At 45.1% G+C, this 26,678-nt stretch overlaps 1 protein-coding gene across 6 annotated transcripts in view; it reads left to right on the forward strand.

Moving 5' to 3' along the window:
• Nucleotides 1-16,931, forward strand: part of slc29a4a (solute carrier family 29 member 4a) — a 310,533-nt gene extending 293,602 nt beyond the window's left edge. For 5 of the 6 annotated variants that reach the window (XM_072480912.1, XM_072480909.1, XM_072480911.1 and 2 more), the window contains 2 exons: nucleotides 9,320-9,492; nucleotides 16,124-16,931. In XM_072480912.1, the coding sequence (XP_072337013.1) occupies nucleotides 9,320-9,462 (143 nt within the window). In that variant the 3' untranslated portion in view covers nucleotides 9,463-9,492; nucleotides 16,124-16,931. The remainder of the gene's footprint in view (nucleotides 1-9,319; nucleotides 9,493-16,123) is intronic. The other variant, XM_072480914.1, reaches the window with a different exon arrangement.
• Nucleotides 16,932-26,678: the final 9,747 nt, after the last annotated feature.

The raw sequence follows: 26,678 nt of genomic DNA on the forward strand, positions 1-26,678 counted from the left end.
ACTTTGAGTTAGAATCATTAAAACCTCCTTTTACTCTCCTTCCATTTCAAAGTACCTTGTAAGCATATTGACATGACACACTCGGAGAATCTTCCTTCTATCTGGCGTTTTTACCACACAATTCACCTCACTAAATTTCCTTTCAATCTGATAAGGTCCACAAAACCTTGCTTTTAAAGGTTCACCTACCACTGTAACAACACTAAAACTCTGTCTCCACTGGCAGAACTACGAACTTTGGATTTCTTGTCCGCTACCCGTTTCACCCCATTTTGTACAACTTTTAAATGTTGTCCAGCCAATTCACCTGCTCTATTTAATCGTTCCCTAAAATTTGACACGTAATCCAATAATGTAATTTCTGATTTCTCACTCACCAATTTTTCCTCAATCAATTTAAATGGTCCTCTTACCTCATGACCAAAAATTAGTTCAAAAGGACTGATTTTGGTTGACACATTAGGTGCATCCCTAATTGCAAACAGTACGAATGGAATTCCTTTATCCCAATCCTCTGGATAATCTTGACAATAAGCCCTCAACATTGTCTTTAATGTCTGATGCCACCTTTCTGACGCTCCCTGCGATTCTGGATGGTACGCAGTTGATTTAAATTGTTTTATTCCTAAGCTAGCCATAACTTCTTTGAATAACCTTGAGGTAAAATTTAATTCTTGATCCAATTGTATTTCTGTGGGTAGTCCATATCTAGTAAAGAATTTAAGTAACTCCTCCACAATCTTTTTAGCCATAATATTAGGTACTGGAATGGCCTCTGGAAACCTAGTAGACACATCCATTATCGTCAAAAGATATTGATTCCCACTTTTCGTTTTAGGAAACGGTCCCACGCAATCAATTAGGACACTTATAAAAGGTTCCTCAAATACTGGAATGGGTATTAAGGGTGCTGGTTTTATCACTGCTTGAGGTTTCCCTATCACTTGACATGTGTGACATGATCAACAGAATTTAACTACATCTTTATGTAGTCCAGTCCAATAAAAATGTTTTTGGATTTTATCTTGAGTTTTCCTTATTCCCAAATGACCTCCCTCTGGTACCTCATGTGCAACTCACAACACCTCCTTTCTATACCCTACCAGCAATACTACTTGATGAACTTCTGCCCACTTTTCATCCGCCTGCATATGTAAAGGTCTCCATTTTCTCATCAAGACTTCACTTTTATGGTAATAACACTCTGGTATACACTCAGATTCCTCTTCAGTATATGCTTTCTGATACATCCGTTTTATTTCTACATCTTTCTGTTGTAACTCCGCCAATTTTCCTGAACTAAAAGTATCCTCCTCATCCTACACCTATTCTTGTTCTTTTTCAACCATCTGATCCAAAATCGTTTCTGATAATGGCACTTCAACTTCATCTTCACTCTTTGATTTCTCCTCTTGTCTTAACCTGTGACTTTGCGACCTTGTTACTACACAATCCGGAAAAATCCCAGGATATTCGTCCTTCAATACTTCAGTTGTCTGATTTTCCAATGGCTTATCAACCACAGTAGGCATCACTCCCACCTGTGATCCAGCTATATCATTACCCAAGATAAACTGTATTCCCGGACAAGATAGTTTCTCTATTACTCCTACGACCACTTCACCACTCTTCACTGGACTTTCCAATCTTATCTTATATAATTGAACACTACTCCTCTCACCCTGAATTCCACATATTACCACCTTTTATGGCAACATTCTTTCCAAACTACATAACTCCTCATCTCTTACCATTGAAGATTGACCAGCTCCCGTATCTCTTAAAATTGTGACTTTTTGTACCTGCTCCTTTTGATACACATGAGTACACTTTACCCACACAAGTAAATTCTTTAAAGAGATCTGGCACCTTCTTATCAATCACCTCTTGATCAGGCTGTACAATCTTTTGCACCTCCTTCGCTTCACTTGGGCTTTCCTTTACCACTTTAACAAACCCCACTGTCTTATCCTCTTTTACCACATCAGCCTTCCCAGTGTTTTTCTTCAACCACCAACACTGTGACTTTACATGGCCTCGTTTATTACAGTGAAAACATTTGAAACTTTTCATTTCTTTTCCACCCTCCTGGATTTTTTTTTAAATCTGAGGTACACTCTCCTTATTACCTCCCATCAGATCACCTTTACCATTACCAGTTGAGTATTTCTCATGTCCCCAGTTTCTATCCCTCACAGGCTGAAACTGGTGTCGGAAACCTAGCTTTGATTTATGAACTAATTCATAATCATCTGCCATTTCTGCTGTTAATCTCACAGTTTTAACCCTCTGCTCTTCCACATCAGTTCTCACTGCATCAGGAATTGAATTTTTAAACACCTCCTTCAAAGCCCTTATCCACCTATCAAAATTACTCTGTTTGATCCTTTCCAGCTCCATGTATGTTTGACCAAATTCTTTCCTTAAGTTTCTAAACCTTTGTCTGTAAGCTTTAGGCACTAGTTCATATGCACCTAAGATGGATGTTTTCACCTCCTCATACGTCCCAGATACCTCCTCCGGTAGTGATGCAAACACTTCACTAGCCCTACCTACCAGCTTTGTTTGAATCAGTAATACCCACATGTCCTGTGGCCATTTCATTTGTTTAGCTACCTTCTCAAATGAAATGAAAAAGGCTTCTACTTCTTTCTCGTCAAACCTTGGCAGTGCTTGGGCATATTTAAATAGATCCCCACCAAGCCTTAGACTATGATGCTCTTTCTCACTATCCTCATCACTATCATCCAACTGTACGTTTCCCTTTATGTCCTCCAATTTTAACTGACTACCATGTTTCATGGCCATTTTCTGAAGTTCAAACTCTCTCTCTTTATCTTTTTCCCTGATCTGTATCTCCCTTTCTCTTTCTTTTTGTTCTGCTAGGGCTATTCTTTCTTTTCTCCTTTCTTCTCTCTCTCTTTTTCCATTTGTTATGGGTCAGGGTTTATAGAACCCCAAAGTATATCATGGAGTTCACCTGACCCACAACTTTTACTAGATTGTGGTATGGGGAGCACACGGCCCATTCTACAGGTGTGGTACAGCAGAAATGGAAAGGTATTTTTTTAAAGCAAAACAATGTTTATTCTATGAACTCAAGTTAACCTTTTTAAAACATACAGTGAACATCTGAGCAACCATTAATTCAACTATAACCCCCAAAGAATACAACACTAAGTAACCCTTTAAGTTTTCCTTTTTAACATCCATACAACTTAAAAACAAAACCTTTATCAGAAGCACATCAGGTTAAAGTCACTACTGAAAACACTTATAATTCTGAATTCACCAAATGATCAAGAGATAGTCTTTTGATGGCAGAGAGAACAGCAGTACAGCTGCTTGGTCTGGTTTCAGCTCCAACACTGAAAACGAAACTAAAACACACCCTGCAACCTGCTCAAAACAAAAGTAAAAAGCTGACAGACAGCCCAGCTCCATCCTCCCTCTGACATCACTGCAGTAGTAAACACCCATTTTTTAAAGGTACTCTCACTACAGATATTTATATACACACCCATTTATAAACACCCATTTCTTAAAGGTACTCTCACATGACACTCTCTATCTCTTTCATATTCAAGCTGCTTTCATTCTTTCTCATGTTCCATTTGTTTAATTTGTAACTGAATTTTTGCCATTTTCAATGAGTCAAACTGTTTCTCAGACAACTTTAAATGCTTAGCCACCGCCATATTTACCTCATCTTTTCGCATTTTGTTAGGTAATATTAACTGCAATGTTTTTGCCAAATCTAATAGTCTGCTTTAAGTCTCTGTCCGTAAGGTACTGCATGTGACCGTGTCCACCCCCAAAAACTTCAGAGCCTCTGAAAGAACCACTGTCCACAACACACTCCCCACATAAACTGGAATACCATACCTGAAAAGCAACCAAAATATGCTCGCCCCTCACTGTCTTTAAGTTCGCTAAGCCAATCCAATAGATAGACATTTATCCCGGACGAGCACCCAATTTGTTATGGGCCAGGGTTTAGAGAACCCCAAAGTGTATCATGGAGTTCACCTGACCCACAATTTTTTTTTTTTAAATTTAGAGTACCCACTTAATTTTATCAAATTAAGGGGCAATTTATCGAGGCCAATCCACCTCGCCTGCACATCTTTTGGGTTGTGGGGGCGAAAACCATGCAAACACGGGGAGAATGTGCAAACTCCACATGGACAGTGACCCAGAGCCAGGATTGAACCTGGGGCCTCAGCGTCGTGAGGCATCAGGGCTAACCCACTGTGCCACCATGCTGCCCTCCCTTACCCACAACTTTTAATGGATTGTGGTATGGGGAGCACACGGCCCACTCGACTGGTGTGATACAGCCAAAATCTAAAAGTATTTTTTAAAGCAAAAGTGTTTATTCTACGAACCCAAGTTAACCTTTTTTTAAAAATATATTTATTAAAGTTTTTTAACACAATTTTTCTCCCTTACAAACAATAACCCCCCACCCGTAACAAAAAAAAACGAGAAATCGTGCAGAGCAAGATATATACATGGCAAAATTATATATTTACACAGCTTTGTACACTGGCTCTCTCCCGCACGTGCCAGTTTCCCCAACCCTTCATGTTATCTCTTGCTCATCCACTCTCCCAGGCAGTTCCCCCCCCCCCCCCCCAGGACGTCCGCAACCCCCCCCCCCCCCCCCCCCCCCCACGCCCCCCAAGGTTGCTGCTGCTGCTGACCGACCTTCCTCTAATGCTCCGCGAGATAGTCTAGGAACGGTTGCCACCGCCTGTAGAACCCCTGCGCAGACCCCTCTCAAGGTGAACTTAATCCTCTCCAACTTTATGAACCCAGACATATCATTTATCCAGGCCTCCAGGCTGGGGGGCTTCGCCTCCTTCCACATTAGCAAGATCCTTCGCCGGGCTAGTAGGGACGCAAAGGCCAGAATGCCGGCCTCTTTCGCCTCTTGCACTCCCGGTTCATCCACTACTCCAAATATTGCTAGCCCCCAGCTTGGCTTGACCCGGACTTTCACCACATGAGATATTGCTCCCGCCACTCCTCTCCAGAGCCCCTCCAGTGCCGGGCATGACCAAAACATATGGACATGGTTCGCCGGGCTCCCTGAGCACCTTCCACATCTGTCCTCCACCCCAAAGAACCTACTCAACCTCGCCCCCGTCAAGCGCGCTCTGTGGACCACCTTAAATTGTATCAGGCTGAGCCTGGCACACGAGGAGGAGGAATTAACCCTACCTAGGGCATCAGCCCACAGACCATCCTCGATCTCCTCCCCCAGCTCCTCCTCCCATTTACCCTTCGACTCTTCTACCAGCGCTTCCCCCTCTTCTTTCAATTCCTGGTGTATTTCCGCCACCTTGCCCTCCCCGACTCATACACCCGAGATCACCCTATCTTGAACTTCTTGTGCCGGGAGCAACGGGAATTCCCTCACCTGTCGCCTCACAAAAGCCCTCACCTGCATATATCTAAAGGCATTTCCCGGGGGTCCAAGTTAACCTTTTTAAAACATACAGTGAACATCTTAGCAACCCTTAATTCAAATACATCCCCCAAAGAATACAACACTAAGTAATCCTTAATAAATTCCCAAACAACATCCAGAAGACAAAATAAACACCTTTTAACAGAAGCACATTAGGTTCACATTCACTACTGAGAACATTTATAATTCTGAATTCACCAAATGATCGAGAGATAGTTTTTTCATGGCAGAGAGAACAACATTACATCTTCTCTGGCTGGCTTCAGCTCCAACACTGAAACAAAACCAAACAAACGCAGACACACCCAAGCTTTTCTCAAAGTGAAACTAAAAAACAGAGCCAGAGCTCAGCTCCACCCACACTCTGACATCACTGCAGTAACATGAGCAGCCAAACACTTCTTAAAGTGACATTCTCATGACACTCTCCACGTCCACTCTACCCAGGCCTCGCAGTATCCTTTAAGTTTCAATATGATCCCCCTCCTTATCCTTCTAAACTCCAATGAATACAGACCCAGAGTCCTCAACCTTTCCTCATACGACAAGCTCTCCATTCCAGGGATCATTCTTGTGAAGCTCCTCTGGACCCTTTCCAAGGCCAGCACATTCTTCCTTAGATACAGGGCCCAAAACTGCTCACAATACTCCAAATGGGGTCTGACCAGAGCCTTGTATAGCCTCAGAAGCACATCCCTGGTCCTGTATTCTAGCCCTCTCGATGTGAATGCTAACATTGCATTTGGCTTTCTTACTGCCGACTGAACCTGCACGTTAACCTTAAGAGAATCGTGAACAAGGACTCCAAAGTCCCTTTGTGCTTCTGATGTCCTAAGCATTTCACCATTTAGAAAATAGTCTATGCCTCCATTTCTCCTTCCAAAGTTCATAACCTCACACATTGTATTCCATCTGCCACTTCTTCTCCTAGCCTGCCCAAGTCCGTCTGCAGCCCACCTGCTTATCAAGGGCTGGTTTAGCACAGGGCTAAATCGTTGGCTTTGAAAGCAGACCAAGGCAGGCCAGCATCACAGTTCAATTCCCGAACCAGCCTCCCCGAACAGGCACCAGAATGGGGCGACTAGGGGCTTTTCACAGTAACTTCATTTGAAGCCTACTTGTGACAGTAAGCGATTTTCATTTTCAATACTATTTATCTCTCTACAGATCTTTGTATCATCTGCAAACATAGCAACAGTGCCTTCAGTTCCTTCTTCCAGATCATTAATGTATATTGTGAAAAGTTGTGATCCCAGCACTGACGCCTGAGGCACATCACTAGTCACTGGCTGCCATCCTGAAATCCCTTTATTATTAATAATAATAATAATAATAATCACTTATTGTCACAAGTAGGCTTCAATGAAGTTACTGTGAAAAGTCCCTAGTTTCCACATTCCAGCACCTGTTCGGGGAGGCCAGTACGGGAATTGAACCCGCGTTGCTGGCCTTGTTCTGCATTACAAGCCAGCTGTTTAGCCTACTGTGCTAAACCAGCCCCTTTGTCCCCACTCTCTGCTTTCTGCCAGTCAGCCAATCTTCTATCCAACCCAGGATCTTACCCTTAACACCATGGGCTCTTAACTTATTTAACAGTCACCCACCATGCTCCCTCTCGGCTTCCTACCCACCACTCCTCCCGCCCCCCCCCCCCCCTTCAATCGGTCAGCCGACTTGTCCCACTCCAAACAATACGCCCCCGCACCCCCCAAACACTGCCCTGGAATGAGGGAAGATGAAGAAAGAACAATCATTGCTGCAAGAAATTGGCAAAAGGTCAAATCAGGACCCTAGAAATGGCCAATGTTGACAACTGCCCCACTTGCAAATGACATAATTCACCCCTTACATGTGACCATAACTATCACTTCTTGAGTTTTAAAAATTCTTTGATGGGATGTGGGTGTCCTTGAACTGAGTGGCTCGCAATGCCATTTCAGAGGGTGATTAAAGGTCAACCACATTGCTGTGGGTCTGGAGTCACAGGTAGATCAACGGACAGCATATTTCCTTCCCTGAAGGACATTAGTGAACCAGATGGGTGTTTATGACAATTGATGATAGTTTCATGGTCACCACGAGACTACTGAGACTCGCTTTCAATTCCAGATTTTAATAATTGAATTTAGATTCCACCTGTCCTATGGGGTATGTGGGTGGCAAGGCGGCACAGTGGTTAGCACTGTTGCCTCACATCGCAAGGGACCCGCCCTTGGGTGACTGTGTGGAGTTTGCACTTTCTCGCCGTGTCTGCATGGTTTCGTCTGGGTGCTCCGGTTTCCTCCCACAGTCCAAAGATGTGCAGGTTAGATGGATTGGCCGTGCGTAATTACCCCTTAGTGTCTAATGGTTAGGTGGCATTACAGGGATAGGGCAGGGGATTGGGCCAAGGTGAGGTGCTCTTTCGGAGGACCGTTGCAGACCCGATGGAGGAATGGCCTCCTTCTGCACTGTAGGGAATGTGTGATTATAAAGTTAGGCCTGTGGCCTAGCAGCCATCTCCAGGTAGATCCATATATCTGCTGAAAATATCCATTCAAAATTGCAGAGCTGTGAAGATTGTGAATGTCAACAGTGACAGTGTGCCAGTCAGTTAGAGTGACACAGAGTACAGACCTGTAAATATGAATTTAAAGCTGTGTTTATTTTGAGAATGATATGCATCATAATAGAATGACATAGTTATGGCAGAATGAGTCCTGGATGTCAATCCGAAAGAGTGACATGTGTCAGCTCTGATTGACAGGGTGGAAATGTGGCTTTAGTTAGAGATTCGTGGAAAGCTGTACACGTTCCTGAAGATCATGACAGAACAATTTGATAGATTTCAACAATCAAGACTTGCGTTTTAAGTTAGCATTTATTACTTATTTTTGTGGTCACTCCAGCGTTTAATGGTGAGTGTAAATATGTTTTCAAATACCCAGGAGCCTCGACTGCATTCCTGTTCAATTGTACAATAAAACATTATGGGATTACACCTCAATGACTATTTTGAGCTGGTGGCCACTATAATGCTAGAAATCCAGGGACTCTGTAGTCTGAACTGTCAGATCCCACACGATCGTTCCAGTGACGACCATGAACATTAATGGCCCAGGCAACAATTGCCACCATTTTATCAGCACAAATATGGGCCAGTAATACTGTTCCCCTGAGCTGGATCCTATCCAATCAATAGGGTAGGCCTCTGATCAGTAAAACACTGCCATTTGCTCTTATTTTATCTTGAGGCGATGTCTTGAAAGCTGCTCCGTCAAACAAATCAAAGGCTCCAGAGCGCAGATAGTCATAATAAAAGGTCAACTTAATGTAAATAATGACAGCATATATTTATATCGTAACATATTAGTAACATACCCCAAGGTGTTTTGTGGTTGTATTATCATTTCAAATTTGGCACTAGGTCACATAAGGAGCCATTCGGACAAGTGACCAGAATCTGTCTTAAGGGGTAGGTTTTAAGAACTGCCTTAAATGAGGAGGAAGAGGTCGAGGAGTCGGAGAGGCTTAGAGAGGGAACTCCAGAGCTGCGGGCCCAGGCAGCTGAAGGCACAACCGCCACAGACGATTAAAATTAGGAATGCACGAGAGGCCAGAATTGGAGGAGCGTAGACAATGCGGAGGGTTACTGAAGGTTTGAGGCCATAAAGGGATTCGAAAATGAGACTGAGAATTTCAAAATCAAGGCACTTGACCAGGAGCCAATGGCAGTCAACAAACCACATGGGATAATGAGTAAACAGGACTTGGTGCAAGTTAATATCAGGGCAGCTGAATTGTGGATGACCTCAAGTGCTATGATATTCTGCGTGAGAGCTTTCACTGTCTCTTTCTTTACAGGTAACACCATGACCGTATCTTACATGTCGGGACTAACTTTAGGATCTGCAGTAGCCTACATCACGTACAACCTGACCAGTATGTCTCATACTTCATGCATTCACACTGAAACAATCAACGCTTCTTTCACCACAGGACTCTAAACAAAGGCTCCCTTCACACTCTCGCTAGGGGTGAGCAAACCTCCAGAATTTCAGATCAATAGATCACATGGCTTGAATAAAACATCCAAAGGTTTATTGCCCAACCTGACATCCGATGGCTGTTCCCCTGGGGGTGGGTGGGGGTTTGGGATGTTATTTCTCTGCCCATAGTACCGAGAGTGACTTGCGGTCAATGTGAACAGCCATCTTTCAACAAGAAGGATTACGTTTGAATTTTTACTGTTTAATAATTTCTTGATTTTCCCTGATCAGTTTGACATCCGTCAACAAGAATAGAGAATGCTGGAATATCTCAGCAGGACTAGCAGCGTCTGAAGGGAGAGAAACCAGAGTTAACTTTGTCTATTTGAATCTTCACCCAGGTTAAAGAGAGGGAAATGTGTTGAATATTAAACCGTAGCTGGGAGAGATTGCAAAATAGCAATCTGAAAAAAAGAGACAGATGGCCCGGTATAGGGAGATGGAGGGGAGTGTGGTGAAAGCAGATTCAATAGTAACCTTCAAAAGGAAATTGGATAAATACTTGAAGGGCAATGATTTGCAATGTTACTGGGAGAAAGAAGGGGAGTAGGACTAATCATCGCAGGCGGCACAGTAGCACAGTGTAGCACAATAGCACTGTTGCTTCACAATGCCAGGTACCCGGGTTCGATTCCCGGCTTGGGTCACTGTCTGTGTAGAGTCTGCATGTTTTCCCTGTGTCTGCATGGGTTTCCTCCGAGTGCTCCGGTTTCCTCCCACAAGTCCCGAAAGACGTGCTTGTTAGGTGAATTAGATATTCTGAATTCTCCCTCAGTGTACCCGAACAGGCGCCGGAATGTGGCGGCCTAACTAACAGACCATTTTTATTCAAGTCGTTTAAGGTGGGTAGAGAATTCTCTCAAAATCTGACTGGATATATAGATAGTCCACTTCTACAGATTGACAAATATCTTTGAAATCTATCCTGTTTTTCCCTCCATTCCCCACATTTCTTCTGAAAGTGTTAACTTTCACGAGGTCACAATTCCAGCTCTCTGCTATTAAGAGTTGCCAATTCTGATTGGACATATTCCTGGAGGTATCACCAAGTGACCACCTGCTTCAACTGCCCTTCACCATCATCTCACCAATAATCACCTGACGTAATACATCACCATCCCATTTTAGAGCAAATCAGTATATCCATCATCATGGAGCACGACCTTCCTGCACCAACCAGAAAGTGAATATACTCTTTATTACCCAATCGGCTAATTCTTCAATGTCACAGCCACATTGAGCCACTTAGAACATAGAACATAGAAAATACAGCACAGAACAGGCCCTTCGGCCCACGATGTTGTGCCGAACCTTTGTCCTAGATTAATCATAGATTATCATTGAATTTACAGTGCAGAAGGAGGCCATTCGGCCCCCTGAGTCTGCACCGGCTCTTGGAAAGAGCACCCCACCCAAACTCAACACCTCCACCCAACACCAAGGGCAATTTTGGACACTAAGGGCAATTTATCATGGCCAATCCACCTACCCTGCACATCTTTGGACTGTGGGAAACCGGAGCACCCGGAGGAAACCCACGCAGACACGGGGAGGACGTGCAGACAGTGACCCAAGCCGGAATCGAACCTGGGACCCTGGAGCTGTGAAGCAATTGTGCTATCCACAATGCTACCGTGCTGCCCTTAAGAACAAATAAATCTACACTATATCATTTTACCGTAATCCATGTACCTATCCAATAGCTGCTTGAAGGTCCCTAATGTTTCCGACTCAACTACTTCCACAGGCAGTGCATTACATGCCCCCACTACTCTCTGGGTAAAGAACCTACCTCTGATATCCCTCCTATATCTTCCACCTTTCACCTTAAATTTATGTCCCCTTGTAATGGTTTGTTCCACCCGGGGAAAAAGTCTCTGACTGTCTACTCTATCTATTCCCCTGATCATCTTATAAACCTCTATCAAGTCGCCCCTCATCCTTCTCCGTTCTAATGAGAAAAGGCCTAGCACCCTCAACCTTTCCTCGTAATACCTACTCTCCATTCCAGGTAACATCCTGGGAAATCTTCTTTGCACCTTTTCCAAAGCTTCCACATCCTTCCTAAAATGAGGTGACCAGAACTGTACACAGTACTCCAAATGTGGCCTTACCAAAGTTTTGTACAGCTGCATCATCACCTCACGGCTCTTAAATTCAATCCCTCTGTTAATGAACGCGAGCACACTATAGGCCTTCTTCACAGCTCTATCCACTTGAGTGGCAACTTTCAAAGATGTATGAACATAGACCCCAAGGTCTCTCTGCTCCTCCACATTGCCAAGAACTCTACCGTTAACCCTGTATTCCGCATTCATATTTGTCCTTCCAAAACGGACAACCTCACACTTTTCAGGGTTAAACTCCATCTGCCACTTCTCAGCCCAGCTCTGCATCCTATCTATGTCTCTTTGCAGCCGACAACAGCCCTCCTTACTATCCACAACTCCACCAATCTTCGTATCGTCTGCAAATTTACTGACCCACCCTTCAACTCCCTCATCCAAGTCATTAATGAAAATCACAAACAGCAGAGGACCCAGAACTGATCCCTGCGGTACGCCACTGGTAACTGGGATCCAGGCTGAATATTTGCCATCCATCACCACTCTCTGACTTCTATCGGTTAGCCATTCGTTATCCAACTGGCCAAATTTCCCACTATCCCATACCTCCTTACTTTCTGCAGAAGCCTACCATGGGGAACCTTATCAAATGCCTTACTAAAATCCATGTACACTACATCCACTGCTTTACCTTCATCCACATGCTTGGTCACCTCCTCAAAGAATTCAATAAGATTTGTAAGGCAAGACCTACCCCTCACAAATCCATGCTGACTATCCCTAATCAAGCAGTGTCTTTCCAGATGCTCAGAAATCCTATCCTTCAGTACCCTTTCCATTACTTTGCCTACCACCGAAGTAAGACTAACTGGCCTGTAATTCCCAGGGTTATCCCTAGTCCCTTTTTTGAACAGGGGCACGACATTCGCCACTCTCCAATCCCCTGGTACCACCCCTGTTGACAGTGAGGACGAAAAGATCATTGCCAACGGCTCTGCAATTTCATCTCTTGCTTCCCATAGAATCCTTGGATATATCCCGTCAGGCCCGGGGGACTTGTCTATCCTCAAGTTTTTCAAAATGCCCAACACATCTTCCTTCCTAACAAGTATTTCCTCGAGCTTACCAGTCTGTTTCACACTGTCCTCTCCAACAATATCGCCCCTCTCATTTGTAAATACAGAAGAAAAGTACTCGTTCAAGACCTCTCCTATCTCTTCAGACTCAATACACAATCTCCCGCTACTGTCCTTGATCGGACCTACCCTCGCTCTAGTCATTCTCATATTTCTCACATATGTGTAAAAGGACTTGGGGTTTTCCTTGATCCTACCCGCCAAAGATTGTTCATGCCCTCTCTTAGCTCTCCTAATCCCTTTCTTCAGTTCCCTCCTGGCTATCTTGTATCCCTCCAATGCCCTGTCTGAACCTTGTTTCCTCAGCCTTACATAAGTCTCCTTTTTCCTCTTAACAAGACATTCAACCTCTCTTGTCAACCATGGTTCCCTCACTCGACCATCTCTTCCCTGCCTGACAGGGACATACATATCAAGGACACGTAGTACCTGTTCCTTGAACAAGTTCCACATTTCATTTGTGTCCTTCCCTGACAGCCTATGTTCCCAACTTATGCACTTCAATTCTTGTCTGACAACATCGTATTTACCCTTCCCCCAATTGTAAACCTTGCCCTGTTGCACGCACCTATCCCTCTCCATTACTAAAGTGAAAGTCACAGAATTGTGGTCACTATCTCCAAAATGCTCCCCCACTAACAAATCTATCACTTGCCCTGGTTCATTACCAAGTACTAAATCCAATATTGCCCCTCCTCTGGTCGGACAATCTACATACTGTGTTAGAAAAGCTTCCTGGACACACTGCACAAACACCACCCCATCCAAACTATTTGATCTAAAGAGTTTCCACTCAATATTTGGGAAGTTAAAGTCATCCATGACGACTACCCTGTGACTTCTGCACCTTTCCAAAATCTGTTTCCCAATCTGTTCCTCCACATCTCTGCTACTATTGGGGGGCCTATAGAAAACTCCTAACAAGGTGACTGCTCCTTTCCTATTTCTGACTTCAACCCTTACTACCTCATTAGGGTGATACTCCTCGAACTGCCTTTCTGCAGCTGTTATACTATCTCTAATTAACAATGCCACCCCCCCACCTCTTTTACCACCCTCCCTAATCTTATTGAAACATCTATAACCAGGGACCTCCAACAACCATTTCTGCCCCTCTTCTATCCAAGTTTCCGTGATGGCCACCACATCGTAGTCCCAAGTACCGATCCATGCCTTAAGTTCACCCACCTTATTCCTGATGCTTCTTGCGTTGAAGTATACACACTTCAACCCATCTCCGTGCCTGCAAGTACTCTCCTTTGTCAGTGTTCCCTTCCTCACTGCCTCATTACACACTTTGGCGTCCTGAATATCGGCTACCTTAGTTGCTGGACTACAAATCCGGTTCCCATTCCCCTGCCAAATTAGTTTAAACCCTCCCGAAGAGTACTAGAAAACCTCCCTCCCAGGATATTGGTGCCCCTCTGGTTCAGATGCAACCCGTCCTGCTTGTACAGGTCCCACCTTCCCCAGAATGCGCTCCAATTATCCAAATATCTGAAGCCCTCCCTCCTACACCATTCCTGCAGCCAAGTGTTCAACTGCACTCTCTCCCTATTCCTAGCCTCGCTATCACGTGGCACCGGCAACAAACCAGAGATGACAACTCTGTCTGTCCTGGCTTTTAACTTCCAGCCTAACTCCCTAAACTTGTTTATTACCTCCACACCCCTTTTCCTACCTATGTCGTTGGTACCAATGTGCACCACAACTTCTGGCTGCTCGCCCTCCCCCTTAAGGATCCTGAAGACACGATCCGAGACATCCCTGACCCTGGCACCCGGGAGGCAACATACCTTCCGGGAGTCTCGCTCGCGACCACAGAATCTCCTATCTATTCCCCTAACCATTGAATCTCCTACAACTATTGCTTTTCTATTCTCCCCCCTTCCCTTCTGAGCCCCAGAGCCAGACTCAGTGCCAGAGACCTGGCCACTAGGGCCTTCCCCCGGTAGGTCATCCCCCCCCAACAGCATCCAAAACGGTATACTTGTTTTGAAGGGGAATAGCCACGAGGGATCCCTTCACTGTCTGCCTGTTTGTTTTTTTTCCCCTGACGGTAACCCAGCTATTCTTGTCCTGTACCTTGGGTGTGGTTACCTCCCTGTAACTCTTCTCAATCACCCCCTCTGCCTCCCGGATGATCCGAAGTTCATCCATCTTCAGCTCCAGTTCCCTAACACGGTCTTTGAGGAGCTGACGTTGGGTGCACTTCCCGCAGGTATAGTCAGCGGGGACACTGGTGGTATCCCTCACCACTTGCCCATTAATGAACCGACTATGTTACCTGTTACACTGAAGAGGTCTTTCCCAATAATATCTGAGTTAGACAATGAGCTAGAGATGAGTTGAAGCCCGACTTATAACAAACAGTCCATGTCACAGAAGACCGTGTCTATTTAAATCGTCTCCAATAACATTTTCCCTCTCCAATAAGCAGAAAAATGCATTGAGTGGAGGATAGTTACATAATGTGAGTACCTGGAACTCGCTGCCGGGGAGGTGGTGGAAGTAGGTACAATTGTTTAAGGGGCGCCTTGACAAATACATGAATAGGAAAGGAATAGAGGGATATTGACTCCGGAAGTGTAAAAGGTTTTAGGTTAGATGAGCAGCATGGTTGGCGCAGGCTTGGAGGCCAAAGGGCCTGTTCTTGTGCTGTACTTTTCTTTATTCTTTTATTCGTTAATGCTAATAAAGTGTGGGAAATCAATCCTGGTTATTTACAGAGGTGTGATTGATGAAGAAATAACCCAATCATTTCCATTCTGACTGGGACTTGTGGTGTCACTATTTTTTGTTACATATTTGTGTTGGGGGCAGCACGGTGATGCCAAGGTTAGCACTGCTGCCTACGGCGCAGAGGACCCGGGTTCGATCCCGGCTCTGGGTCACTGTCTGTGTGGAGTTTGCACATTCTCCCCGCGTCTGCATGGGTTTCACCCCCACAATCCAAAAATGTGCAGATTTGGTGGATTGGGCACACTAAATTGCCCCTTAATTGGAAAAAAATAATTGGATACTTGAAATTTATTTATTTTTAAACATATTTGTGTTGTTATAATCTGAAAGCTGATTCGATAGAGATTGGGTAGATTCCCAACGAGAGCAATACAAAAAGAGCAGGGAAATGGGATTAATTGGAAATGATCACCAATCAGTCATCCCAGGCACATTGAGCCTAAGAGTCTCTTTCCGTGCTATTTCATTCGCTTATTGAATATAACTTTAAAATAAATAAGACCTTGCCTCCTACCGATAGAAGTGGCTCACGTGAGTGCATAATTCCCTTCCTTTATATTTACCAAACAAATCTTCATGGAAATGCTTGGCGGCTCAAACGTCATAAAATAGTGTGTGCTAGAATTCTCCTTTGCTGGATGATGCATTAAAAGATGTTCTTTATTTTCCTTGCAGGGTAAACGGAGAAATGCTAAGGGGTATTTAGATCATCCTGTGGAAACATTGCTTGGTGCGCGCTTCATCTCAGACACATTAACACGCATCCCCAACCTCTCTGGGACTCTGTTCTTGATCTGCCCATCCCACAGGATTGGATGGGATGGCATCGTATACATGGACATGAAAAGCTTCTGAAGAAGCTCCAAGAGAAGCGTAACCCACCAGAATCATGGACAGGCTTTTCTCTTGACTTTACTTAAGACTTGAAAGAGTCCTGAAATTTCATCTCAGAGTGCCTGCACATTGTTGTTTCGTCTGCCTACGCCAACCCTTTATTATTGTGTTTTTATTTCCATTTCCAGAAGGGAAGGGTTGTCCCCTCAGGTGCAGCTTTCTTAAGCAGCATGGGAGAAGTGGGCTGGGGGAGTGGGGGCCGTAATTCAATGGGCTCATATTCTCTTGCATTTTTCAGATTAAGAATCTGAATTTCAACAGCTAATTTCCCAAACGGTGGTGTCTTATTCTCGGGGGCCTCCATTGGCATGTTTGCACCATGTTTCAAAAAAACAGCTGCCGAAAATTGTGCTTTTGTCCATTTTTGTCCCTGAATGTGGCTCTAATCTGCTCCCTTGGTTCCATTAGAATGCAGAGAAATCATTCATTGTGAGTGAGGTTGTTTCACGTGAACTGTTGGGCACAGCAGCACTCAGTATCGTTGCTTAGAAGGCAAGGTGCTGATTGTTCCTTGTTTGAAGGACTTTGGGACATAGCTTCCACATCAAACAAAAGTTATGCGTCTGTCCATAAACGTAATCTGCCTCTGCTTGAACTCGTTAATTACTCTTTGTGAAGACCCTCATTGCAATTCATCGCGAAGATAGGGTCAGGCTCCGATCAGAAAGCTTTGACATCCGGATCCTGTTTAAAGTCAGCCACGTTCACCAGGGGAAGGTAGATAAAACGCAAGATAGAGAAAGGAACAGAAGGTCACGGTATAGGACAAGATGAAGAGTAGTGGGAGGAGGCTCATGAGTAACTTTTAATGAACAATTTCCAATTAAGGGGCGGTTTGGCGTGGCCAATCCACCTACCCTGCACATCTTTGGGTTGTGGGGGTGAGACTCACGCAGACACGGGGAGAGTGTGCGGACTCCGCATGGACAGTGACCCGGGGCCAGGATTGAACCTCGGCACCGTGAGGCAACAGTGCTAAACCACTGCGCCACCCTGCCGCACTCTGTGTAACTTAAACACCAAAATGGACCACTTGGGCAGAGGGGCCTGTTCCGATATGGGAAATACAATTCTGAGGCTTCATTTTAAACTCCCTGTGAATTCAGTCATGGTGAACTCCATGACCAGTGATGCGGTGAAACTTTGACACAGGAAGCAGAATTTACAGGAATAGGATTCTGCTGCATGTTTCTCAAAAACTTTTAAATGCTGTTTTTCTTTTTTAAAAAACAATGTGAGGAAGTGTATAATCGTTGCCCTCAAAGATAGATCTGAACAGCCCACGTATAATACTTGGTAGGAGTGAGTGCAGGTTGCCTTGTAACGGCAGTGAAATTAGAATGAGATTTATAACACTGAGATGCACTCTGAAATACTGAAGGTGCTTCAGCGTGCCTTGCACCAATTGATTTATTATCACCGAGACTCGAAAAAGATCCCAAAAGACTGAAGCCACACAAGAAGGGGAACTCTCTAATAGTCACACCCAAAACATCCATTCACTTCTTGAATCTCAAAGCAAGAATCTATGCTTTGAGATACAACGATGCTGAAGTGTGAGTGTGGCAGTCTAAACTATCAGCTGCTGAAATGCTTCAAATGTTCTTACAATAGAGCCTCAGTCCACCTGATAGGAATGTGCCACGCGTGCACTAGATAATGAAAAAATATATCACAGCAAGTTATGGTATCCGGTCTGGTTTCTGTGAACTGGTGGCCGAACATTTTTGAACAGGGGCACCAAATGTTGAAGTCAACCGGTTGAGGCCGTACTCATGTGTGTGTGGAACTTGACTATAAGTTCCTGGCGACAATCGCCAGGCAGGAATGTTCCCTTCCAGTCAGGGAGCACTTCAGCAGTCAAGGGCATTCAGCCTCTGATCTTCGGGTAAGCGTTCTCCAAGGCGGCCTTCAGGCCGCGCGACAACGCAGAATCGTCGAGCAGAAACTTATAGCCAAATTCCGCACACACGAGGAGAGCCTCAACCAGGACCTTGGATTCATGTTGCATTACATTCACCCCCCACCATCTGGCCTGGGCTGGCGAAATCCTACCAACTGTCCGTGCCTGAGACAAGTCACACCTCTTTAACCTGTGGTTATCCCTCTCTCCAGTTGCTCCATCTGGACCTGTAGACTTAATTACCTGCAAAGACTCGCATTCAAAGTATCGTCTTGACTTTGCCTATATCTATGTTTCTGGAACCCACCTCTTCATTCACCTGAAGAAGGAGCTGTGCTCCGAAAGCTAATGATTCAAAACAAACCTGTTGGACTTTAAACTGCTGTTGTAAGACTTCTTACTGTGCTCACCTCAGTCTAATGCCGACAGTGGGGAAGGGAACACTGACAAAGGAGAGTACTTGCAGGCACGGAGATGGGTTGAAGTGTGTATACTTCAACGCAAGAAGCATCAGGAATAAGGTGGGTAAACTTAAGGCATGGATCGGTACTTGGGACTACGATGTGGTGGCCATCACGGAAACTTGGATAGAAGAGGGGCAGAAATGGTTGTTGGAGGTCCCTGGTTATAGATGTTTCAATAAGATTAGGGAGGGTGGTAAAAGAGGTGGGGGGGGGGGGGGTGGCTTTGTTAATTAGAGATAGTATAACAGCTGTAGAAAGGCAGTTCGAGGAGTATCTGCCTACTGAGGTAGTATGGGTTGAAGTCAGAAATAGGAAAGGAGCAGTCACCTTGTTAGGAGTTTTCTATAGGTCCCCCAAAAGTAGCAGAGATGTGGAGGAACAGATTGGGAAACAGATTTTGGAAAGGTGCAGAAGTCACAGGGTAGTAGTCATGGGTGACTTTAACTTCCCAAACATTGAGTGGAAACTATTTAGATCAAATAGTTTGAATGGGGTGGTGTTTGTGCAGTGTGTCCAGGAAGCTTTTCTAAACACAGTCTGTAGATTGTCCGACCAGAGGAGAGGCAATATTGGATTTGGTACTTGGTAATGAACCAGGGCAAGTGATAGATTTGTTAGCAGGGGAGCATTTTTGAGATAGTGACCACAATTCTGTGACTTTCACTTACGTAATGGAGAGGGATAGGTGCGCGTAACAGGTCAAGGTTTACAATTGGGGGAAGGGTAAATACGATGTTGTCAGACAAGAATTGAAGTGCATAAGTTGGGAACATAGACTGTCAGGGAAGGACACAAGTGAAATGTGGAACTTGTTCAAGGAACAGGTACTACGTGTCCTTGATATGTATGTCCCTGTCAGGCAGGGAAGAGATGGTCGAGTGAGGGAACCATGGTTGACAAGAGAGGTTGAATGTCTTGTTAAGAGGAAAAAGGAAACTTATGTAAGGCTGAGGAAATAAGGTTCAAACAGGGCGTTGGAGGGATACAAGATAGCCAGGAGGGAACTGAAGAAAGGGATTAGGAGAGCTAAGAGAGGGCATGAACAATCTTTGGCGGGTAGGATCAAGGAAAACCCCAAGGCCTTTTACACATGTGAGAAATATGAGAATGACTAGAGCGAGGGTAGTTCCGATCAAGGACAGTAGCGGGAGATTGTGTATTGAGTCTGAAGAGATAGGAGAGGTCTTGAACGAGTACTTTTCTTCTGTATTTACAAATGAGAGGGGCCATATTGTTGGAGAGGACAGTGTGAAACAGACTGGTAAGCTCGGGGAAATACTTGTTAGGAAGGAAGATGTGTTGGGCATTTTGAAAAACTTGAGGATAGACAAGTCCCCCGTGCCTGACGGGATATATCCAAGGATTCTATGGGAAGCAAGAGATGAAATTGCAGAGCCGTTGGCAATTATCTTTTCGTCCTCACTGTCAACAGGGGTGGTACCAGGGGATTGGAGAATGGCGAATGTCATGCCCCTGTTCAAAAAAGGGACTAGGGATAACCCTGGGAATTACAGGCCAGTTAGTCTTACTTCGGTGTTAGGCAAAGTAATGGAAAGGGTACTGAAGGATAGGATTTCTGAGCATCTGGAAAGATACTGCTTGATTAGGGATAGTCAGCACGGATTTGTGAGGGGTAGGTCTTGCCTTACAAGTCTTATTGAATTCTTTGAGGAGGTGACCAAGCATGTGGATGAAGGTAAAGCAGTGGATGTAGTGTACCTGGATTTTAGTAAGGCATTTGATAAGGTTCCCCATGGTAGGCTTCTGCAGAAAGTAAGGAGGCATGGAATAGTGGGAGATTTGGCCAGTTGGATAACAAACTGGCTAACCGATAGAAGTCAGAGAGTGGTGGTGGATGGCAAATATTCAACCTGGATCCCAGTTACCAGTGGCGTACCGCAGGGATCAGTTCTGGGTCCTCTGCTGTTTGTGATTTTCATAAATGACTTGGATGAGGGAGTTGAAGGGTGGGTCAGTAAATTTGCAGACGATACGAAGATTGGTGGAGTTGTGGATAGTGAGGGGGGCTGTTGTCGGCTGCAAAGAGACATAGATAGGATGCAGAGCTGGGCTGAGAAGTGGCAGATGGAGTTTAACCCTGAAAAGTATAAGGTTGTCCATTTTGGAAGGACAAATATGAATGCGGAATACAGGGTTAACGGTAGAGTTCTTGGCAAAGTGGAGGAGCAGAGAGATCTTGGGGTCTATGTTCATACATCTTTGAAAGTTGCCCAAGTGGATAGAGCAGTGAAGAAGGCCTATGGTGTGCTAGCGTTCATTAACAGAGGGATTGAATTTAAGAGCCGTGAGGTGATGATGCAGCTGTACAAAACTTTGGTAAGGCCACATTTGGAGTACTGTGTACAGTTCTGGTCGCCTCATTTTAGGAAGGATGTGGAAGCTTTGGAAAAGGTGCAAAGGAGATTTACCAGGATGTTGCCTGGAATGGAGAGTAGGTCTTCCGAGGAAAGGTTGAGGGTGCTAGGCCTTTTCTCATTAGAACGGAGAAGGGTGAGGGGCGACTTGATAGAGGTTTATAAGATGATCAGGGGAATAGATAAGAGTAGACAGAGACTTTTTCCCCGGGTGGAACAAACCATTACAAGGGGACATAAATTTAAGGTGAATGGTGGAAGATATAGGGGGGATGTCAGAGGTAGGTTCTTTACCCAGAGAGTAGTGGGGGTATGGAATGCACTGCCTGTGGAAGTAGTTGAGTCGGAAACATTAGGGACCTTCAAGCAGCTATTGGATAGGTACATGGATTACGGTAAAATTATATAGTGTAGATTTATTTGTTCTTAAGGGCAGCACGGTAGCATTATGGATAGCACAATTCCTTCCCTGCTCCAGGGCCCCAGGTTCGATTCCGGCTTGGGTCACTGTCTGTGCGGAGTTTGCACATCCTTCCCGTGTGTGTGTGGGTTTCCTCCGGGTGCTCCGGTTTCCTCCCACAGTCCAAAGATGTGCAGGTTAGGTGGATTGGCCATGATAAATTGCCCTTAGTGTTGGGTGGAGGTGTTGACCCTGGGTAGAGTGCTCTTTCCAAGAGCCGGTGCAGACTCAGTGGGCCGAATGGCCTCCTTCTGCACTGTAAATTCAATGATAATCTATGATTAATCTAGGACAAAGGTTCGGCACAACATCGTGGGCCGAAGGGCCTGTTCTGTGCTGTATTTTTCTATGCTCTATGTTCTATCTCCACATCAACGTTTAGCATGTTAGTGTTGCCAATCGCCACCAGAGTCACCAATAATGTTGCTCTTTTTAATGAGTGGAATACTATCCCACCAGCGTCACCAATAATGTTGCCAAATTAACTAGATATGGCAGTTATTAATGATAATATTGCTTTTCAGAGTCGCCAGGTATCAAATGATACCACCACAAGGCTTTACCGGATATCGATCAAAGACCAAACAACCAGTTAGTCAGTTCAAGTTCAAAGATAGTTTATTTACACACAAGGATTACTTCGACATGCAACATAAAACACTACAAGTTAAACTACACCTAACAACTACAATAACCTATACTTAACTTCAGGGCAACTGGCTCTTTGCACTTGAACAAGGCCTTTGTTCGGATCGTGCGTGGCTGGGTAGAAGAAGTGGCTTCGTTTCTGCTGGGCTTATCTGTCTGGTAGCGATCGTTGGTCTTGAACTTGTCTTCTGGTCGTAATGCTATACGTGGTTTTAGGCGTAGGCCGGGGCCAAGAGAGACCGAACACACATGGCTGTGTCTCTTTTTATCCCTCTGGAATTTCATGCTCTTTGGACGGTCCTTAGCTTTGGACCCAATAATTCGATAGGCTTCAATCACTGCCTTCGATTTTGGCTAATAAAGGGGTGGGTGCCTTGATGAACGGGTGTGTCCTGAGCGGTCATTGGCCTTGGCTGTTTGGGCTTTCTTAGCAAAGGGAGTGGCGCCGGTTAGTCTGCATTGTATCGGTTACCTGAGTACAGTCCTTTAGTTCTGAGGAAATGGGCCATTAGAATGCAAACGAGTGGAGGTTTCGATTGCGTGTAGCTATCTGGGTTGCAAATACACACACAAGCTCTGAGTGTGTCTGAGTCCTGGGTTGGCCATAATTCCCATGGTCCTTTGCAGGTGGCCATCTGAGATGGCTACATTAGCCCCAGGATCAGTTGCAAATCTTCACGTGGAACTGGTGCTGCAGTAGTTGTTGTAAATTGAGCAGATGCAGTTAAGAAGAAGCAAGGTAGGTACTTGAGGGAGAAAAAGGTATGGTAGGTTATGCTGTTTGGTTTCAATGAAGTAAGCTGGAAGGATGTGGAACTTAAACACCAGAATGGACCAGTTGGGCCTATAGGCCTGTTTCTGTGCTGTAAATGCCCCATGTAAATGGATAGCATCGGTGTCCAAACGTCCAAATCAGTGTCATTGCTGCTGGTTTCAGATAGTGACCATCTGCCACATCTGACCATAGGGCTCAACTGTGAGCAACACAGGATTCACTCCCAATTGGAGTAAAAATCCTCACTCCTTACTCTCCAGTATAGATACAGTGATCATTGCTAAAAAGAAATAAGGAAAGTGCTTGTACAAATAGAGGATATACAGAGCCAACATGTTTAGATATAGTAAGGATGATGCCGTACTGATTATTCAAAAATCCTTATTTTCCTGTGCCGGTTACATAATTTCTGGATGAATTTAGCGCTGACACAAGATGAGAAATATTGGGTGTACCTGCTCTGATTTAATCATGGATGATATAAATACATATAGGGAAAATTCAATAGCAGTATCAAATATGATTCTGCTACTGAGTTAGTTCAAATGCTGATTTATTTTACAGAATAGCAATTTATTTAATTTGATTATTGCTGTCTTTGGTAGTGTGCCCTATGCATTGGCGGGTACAGTGCTGACAAAATAAGCACATAAGTTAATTGTTGATGGGTAGGTTGTTGACCTGTGGGCTGAGATGTGTCAGCCATTGGTGTCAAATTTTGGTTTGGATGGTAGCAAAGTAAGATAGGCCGGGTTACATTGGATGTTATGTAGTTTGTTCAATACTCAATTCCACCGAATTTCTACTCCATTGTCCACTACACCTCGCCACATTCCTTGGCACCTCGCCTGTTAATCCCGCCAATGTTTCCAATCCTTCCATCTCTCGTGTCTTGCCTCCACACCAGCACTCAGCCAGTCTACCAAAGGTAACACTTCTTCTCCGATGCCATGCCTCACTTCCTCATCGATCCTTCCATCAGCATATAGGACTTCCCCGACCCAAGTGAACCCCCTTGACATCATTCAATTCAAGTTGGCCAATGATGATTAATGTGGCTTCCCAGCAGTCTTATCACACATCAGCCTTCTTTAGACTAATTGTAAACCAATTGCTGTGAATTTATTCACCATCAGCCCACCCATCTATGGGTGGCACGGTGACACAGTGGTTAGCACTGCTGCCTCACAGCACCAGGGACCTGGATTCGATTCTGACTTCGAGTAACTGTGGAGTTTGCAGGTTCTCCCCATATCTCGTAAATTTCCTCCAGGTGACCAGTTTCCTCCCACAGTCCAAAGATGTGCAGGTTAGGTGGATTGACCATGCTCAATTGGTCCCAGAAGCCTCCTGGACCACTGCCCATGATATTTAGGAGCAAGAAATAAAAAAATCTTGATTCACAATCTCACTAGCTATAGCCAGATGTGAGATGGCCGAGTGGTTAACTTAGCCAGCCATCTCTCCTTTGCTCTTACATATCTTGATGGCGGTTGCATCTTTTTGGTCTTGTGGGACCTTGGGCTGAATTTTATGGCCATCCAGGGGCAGCTTGGCAGGTGGTGGGGGATCATAAAATTGGGTTCCATGTCATAGCCAATGTTCCCGGTGCCTTCCCGCCTGCTCCTACCACAATGTAACCAGCAGTGGTGATGGCATACGAAGGCCCACCCAGCCATGGGCCAATCCACAGGCAGCACGGCAGCACAAGTGGATAGCACTGTGGCTTCACAGTGCCAGGGATCCAGGCTCGATTCCCCGCTGGGTCACTGTCTGTGCGGAGTCTGCACATTCTCCCCGTGTCTGCGTGGGTTTCCTCCGGGTGCTCCGGTTTCCTTCCACAGTCCAAAAATGTGCAGGATAGGTGGATTGGCCATGCTAAATTGCCTTTAGTGACCAAAAAGGTTAGGAGGGGTTATTGGGTTACGGGATAGGGTGGAAGTGAGGGCTTAAGTGGGTCGGTGCAGTCTCGATGGGCCGAATGGCCTCCTTCTGCACTGTATGTTCTATGTTCCAATTAAGCCTTTAGTAGCCTCTTTTTGCCACCAGTGGGATAGTATCTATGATGGCAAGGAGAGGCGGCTATCACCAAGGGTCCAACCAACCAGGTTCTACTGGGTCAGCTGGTAGCAATGGGGGGAGGGATGCCTTCTTTATGGGTCTCTGTGCCCAGATACCCCACCCCATCAAAAGATCTTCCCACCCCTGCATTCCTTTGCCCGCCTCCCTGCCTTCTCACTGATGCACGCCAGCCTGGCCCAGACTTACCTTAAAGTCCAGCTCCATTGCCGCACATTTTCCTCTGGGACTTGCTGCAGTCCCAGCAGTGACCACCGCTCCCAGTAGCACTGCTGGGACCAGAGGGCTGTTCGGCATTTGATTGACTGGCTGTTCTGGGAAGCGGGACCTCCTCCCCATTGGTGGTTAATGGCCTATCTCAAACCAATTGAAGACTTGATGGCTGTTAAATTGCTGCAGGACTTACCCCTGCCATTTATGGCAGGATTTCCAGCCTTCCTCACATATAATGCTGCCCTTTCTCTCTCGAGATTAGGCCAAACATTTTGGACAGACATTCAGTAAGAATTCTACAACCTAATTGTCAATCTCCCACTACTGAAAGTTAAATGCACTGAAAAAAATCTCGGACAGGGCCGGCTGCGAGCTGTGTTCATCAGTCCTAAGTCTGAAGGATTTTCTTAACTGGGTCAGTTGCTTTAACATTGAGCTCTGACCAAACATGATGGTTTCAATCAAAACAATGTCTCTGGAAACATTACGATTTTGTTGTTATTTTAGTCAAAGTAGACAGAAAATAAAGTGCAGGTCACACTGACTGCTCCATTTCTCCTCAGCCAGGGCCTGTTTTTGACAATCTGCTCGTGTCTCATTCTGCAATGCTTTGCCGTTATGTCTGCCTGGTCTCATGAACAATCTGTCTTTTTCATTTGCTCCTTTTCTGTGACTTTCTCTCTCACAAAGTCAATGTCTCCTTTCTGGTTTGATGTCATCTGTCTTCTGCCTCAAGTCCCCGCAATCGCCACTCTTTTAACTTTTCTTTCCTCGTTCACTTTACTGTTCCTTTTTCAACTCACTTTTCACTGACATGTTCCTATGTCCCACGCAATATTTCCCACAGGACTCTCAGGATTGGCTCTTTCCTGTTCTTTTTCTTCCTCCCTTGCCTTTTCCAATTGTCCAACTTTGACTCACCATCTCTGGGCTTTGACCATCTTCCATTCTCCTCGCAATGACCCGAGGTGAGTTGATCATTCAGAGAGCCAGTACTGATAGGATGGGCGAAATGGCTTTTTTCCTGCACCATTACAATTCTTTGATACTCCCCCCGCTTCCAGCTTGCACGCGAATAAATAAATAACGTCAACCACCCTCTCTCTTTCTCTCTCTCACTCGCTGTCTCTCCCCGAGTGAGGTAGTTAGCCAACTGATTCTGTGCCTCCTCCACCTTATGTTTGGCCTTGGTACTCAATGCTCAGCCAGTGCAGCAATTAGGATTACAGAGCCAGGGCGAGATAGGGAGGAGCTTCAATGTGTGAACCAATGAGGTGAACGTATTGGAGCTGGAAGCCATAAAAACCAGGAGCTCCATGTTTAATACCCAGGCTGAGCTGAATGAGTTGTCCTCAGGCCGGGCAACACCTGGGACCCTTTCCACTGAATGCTGTTGGAAATGGCATGTGTGTGGACTTT

Source organism: Scyliorhinus torazame, chromosome 17, assembly GCF_047496885.1.
Source record: "Scyliorhinus torazame isolate Kashiwa2021f chromosome 17, sScyTor2.1, whole genome shotgun sequence".
Lineage (NCBI taxonomy): Eukaryota > Metazoa > Chordata > Chondrichthyes > Carcharhiniformes > Scyliorhinidae > Scyliorhinus > Scyliorhinus torazame.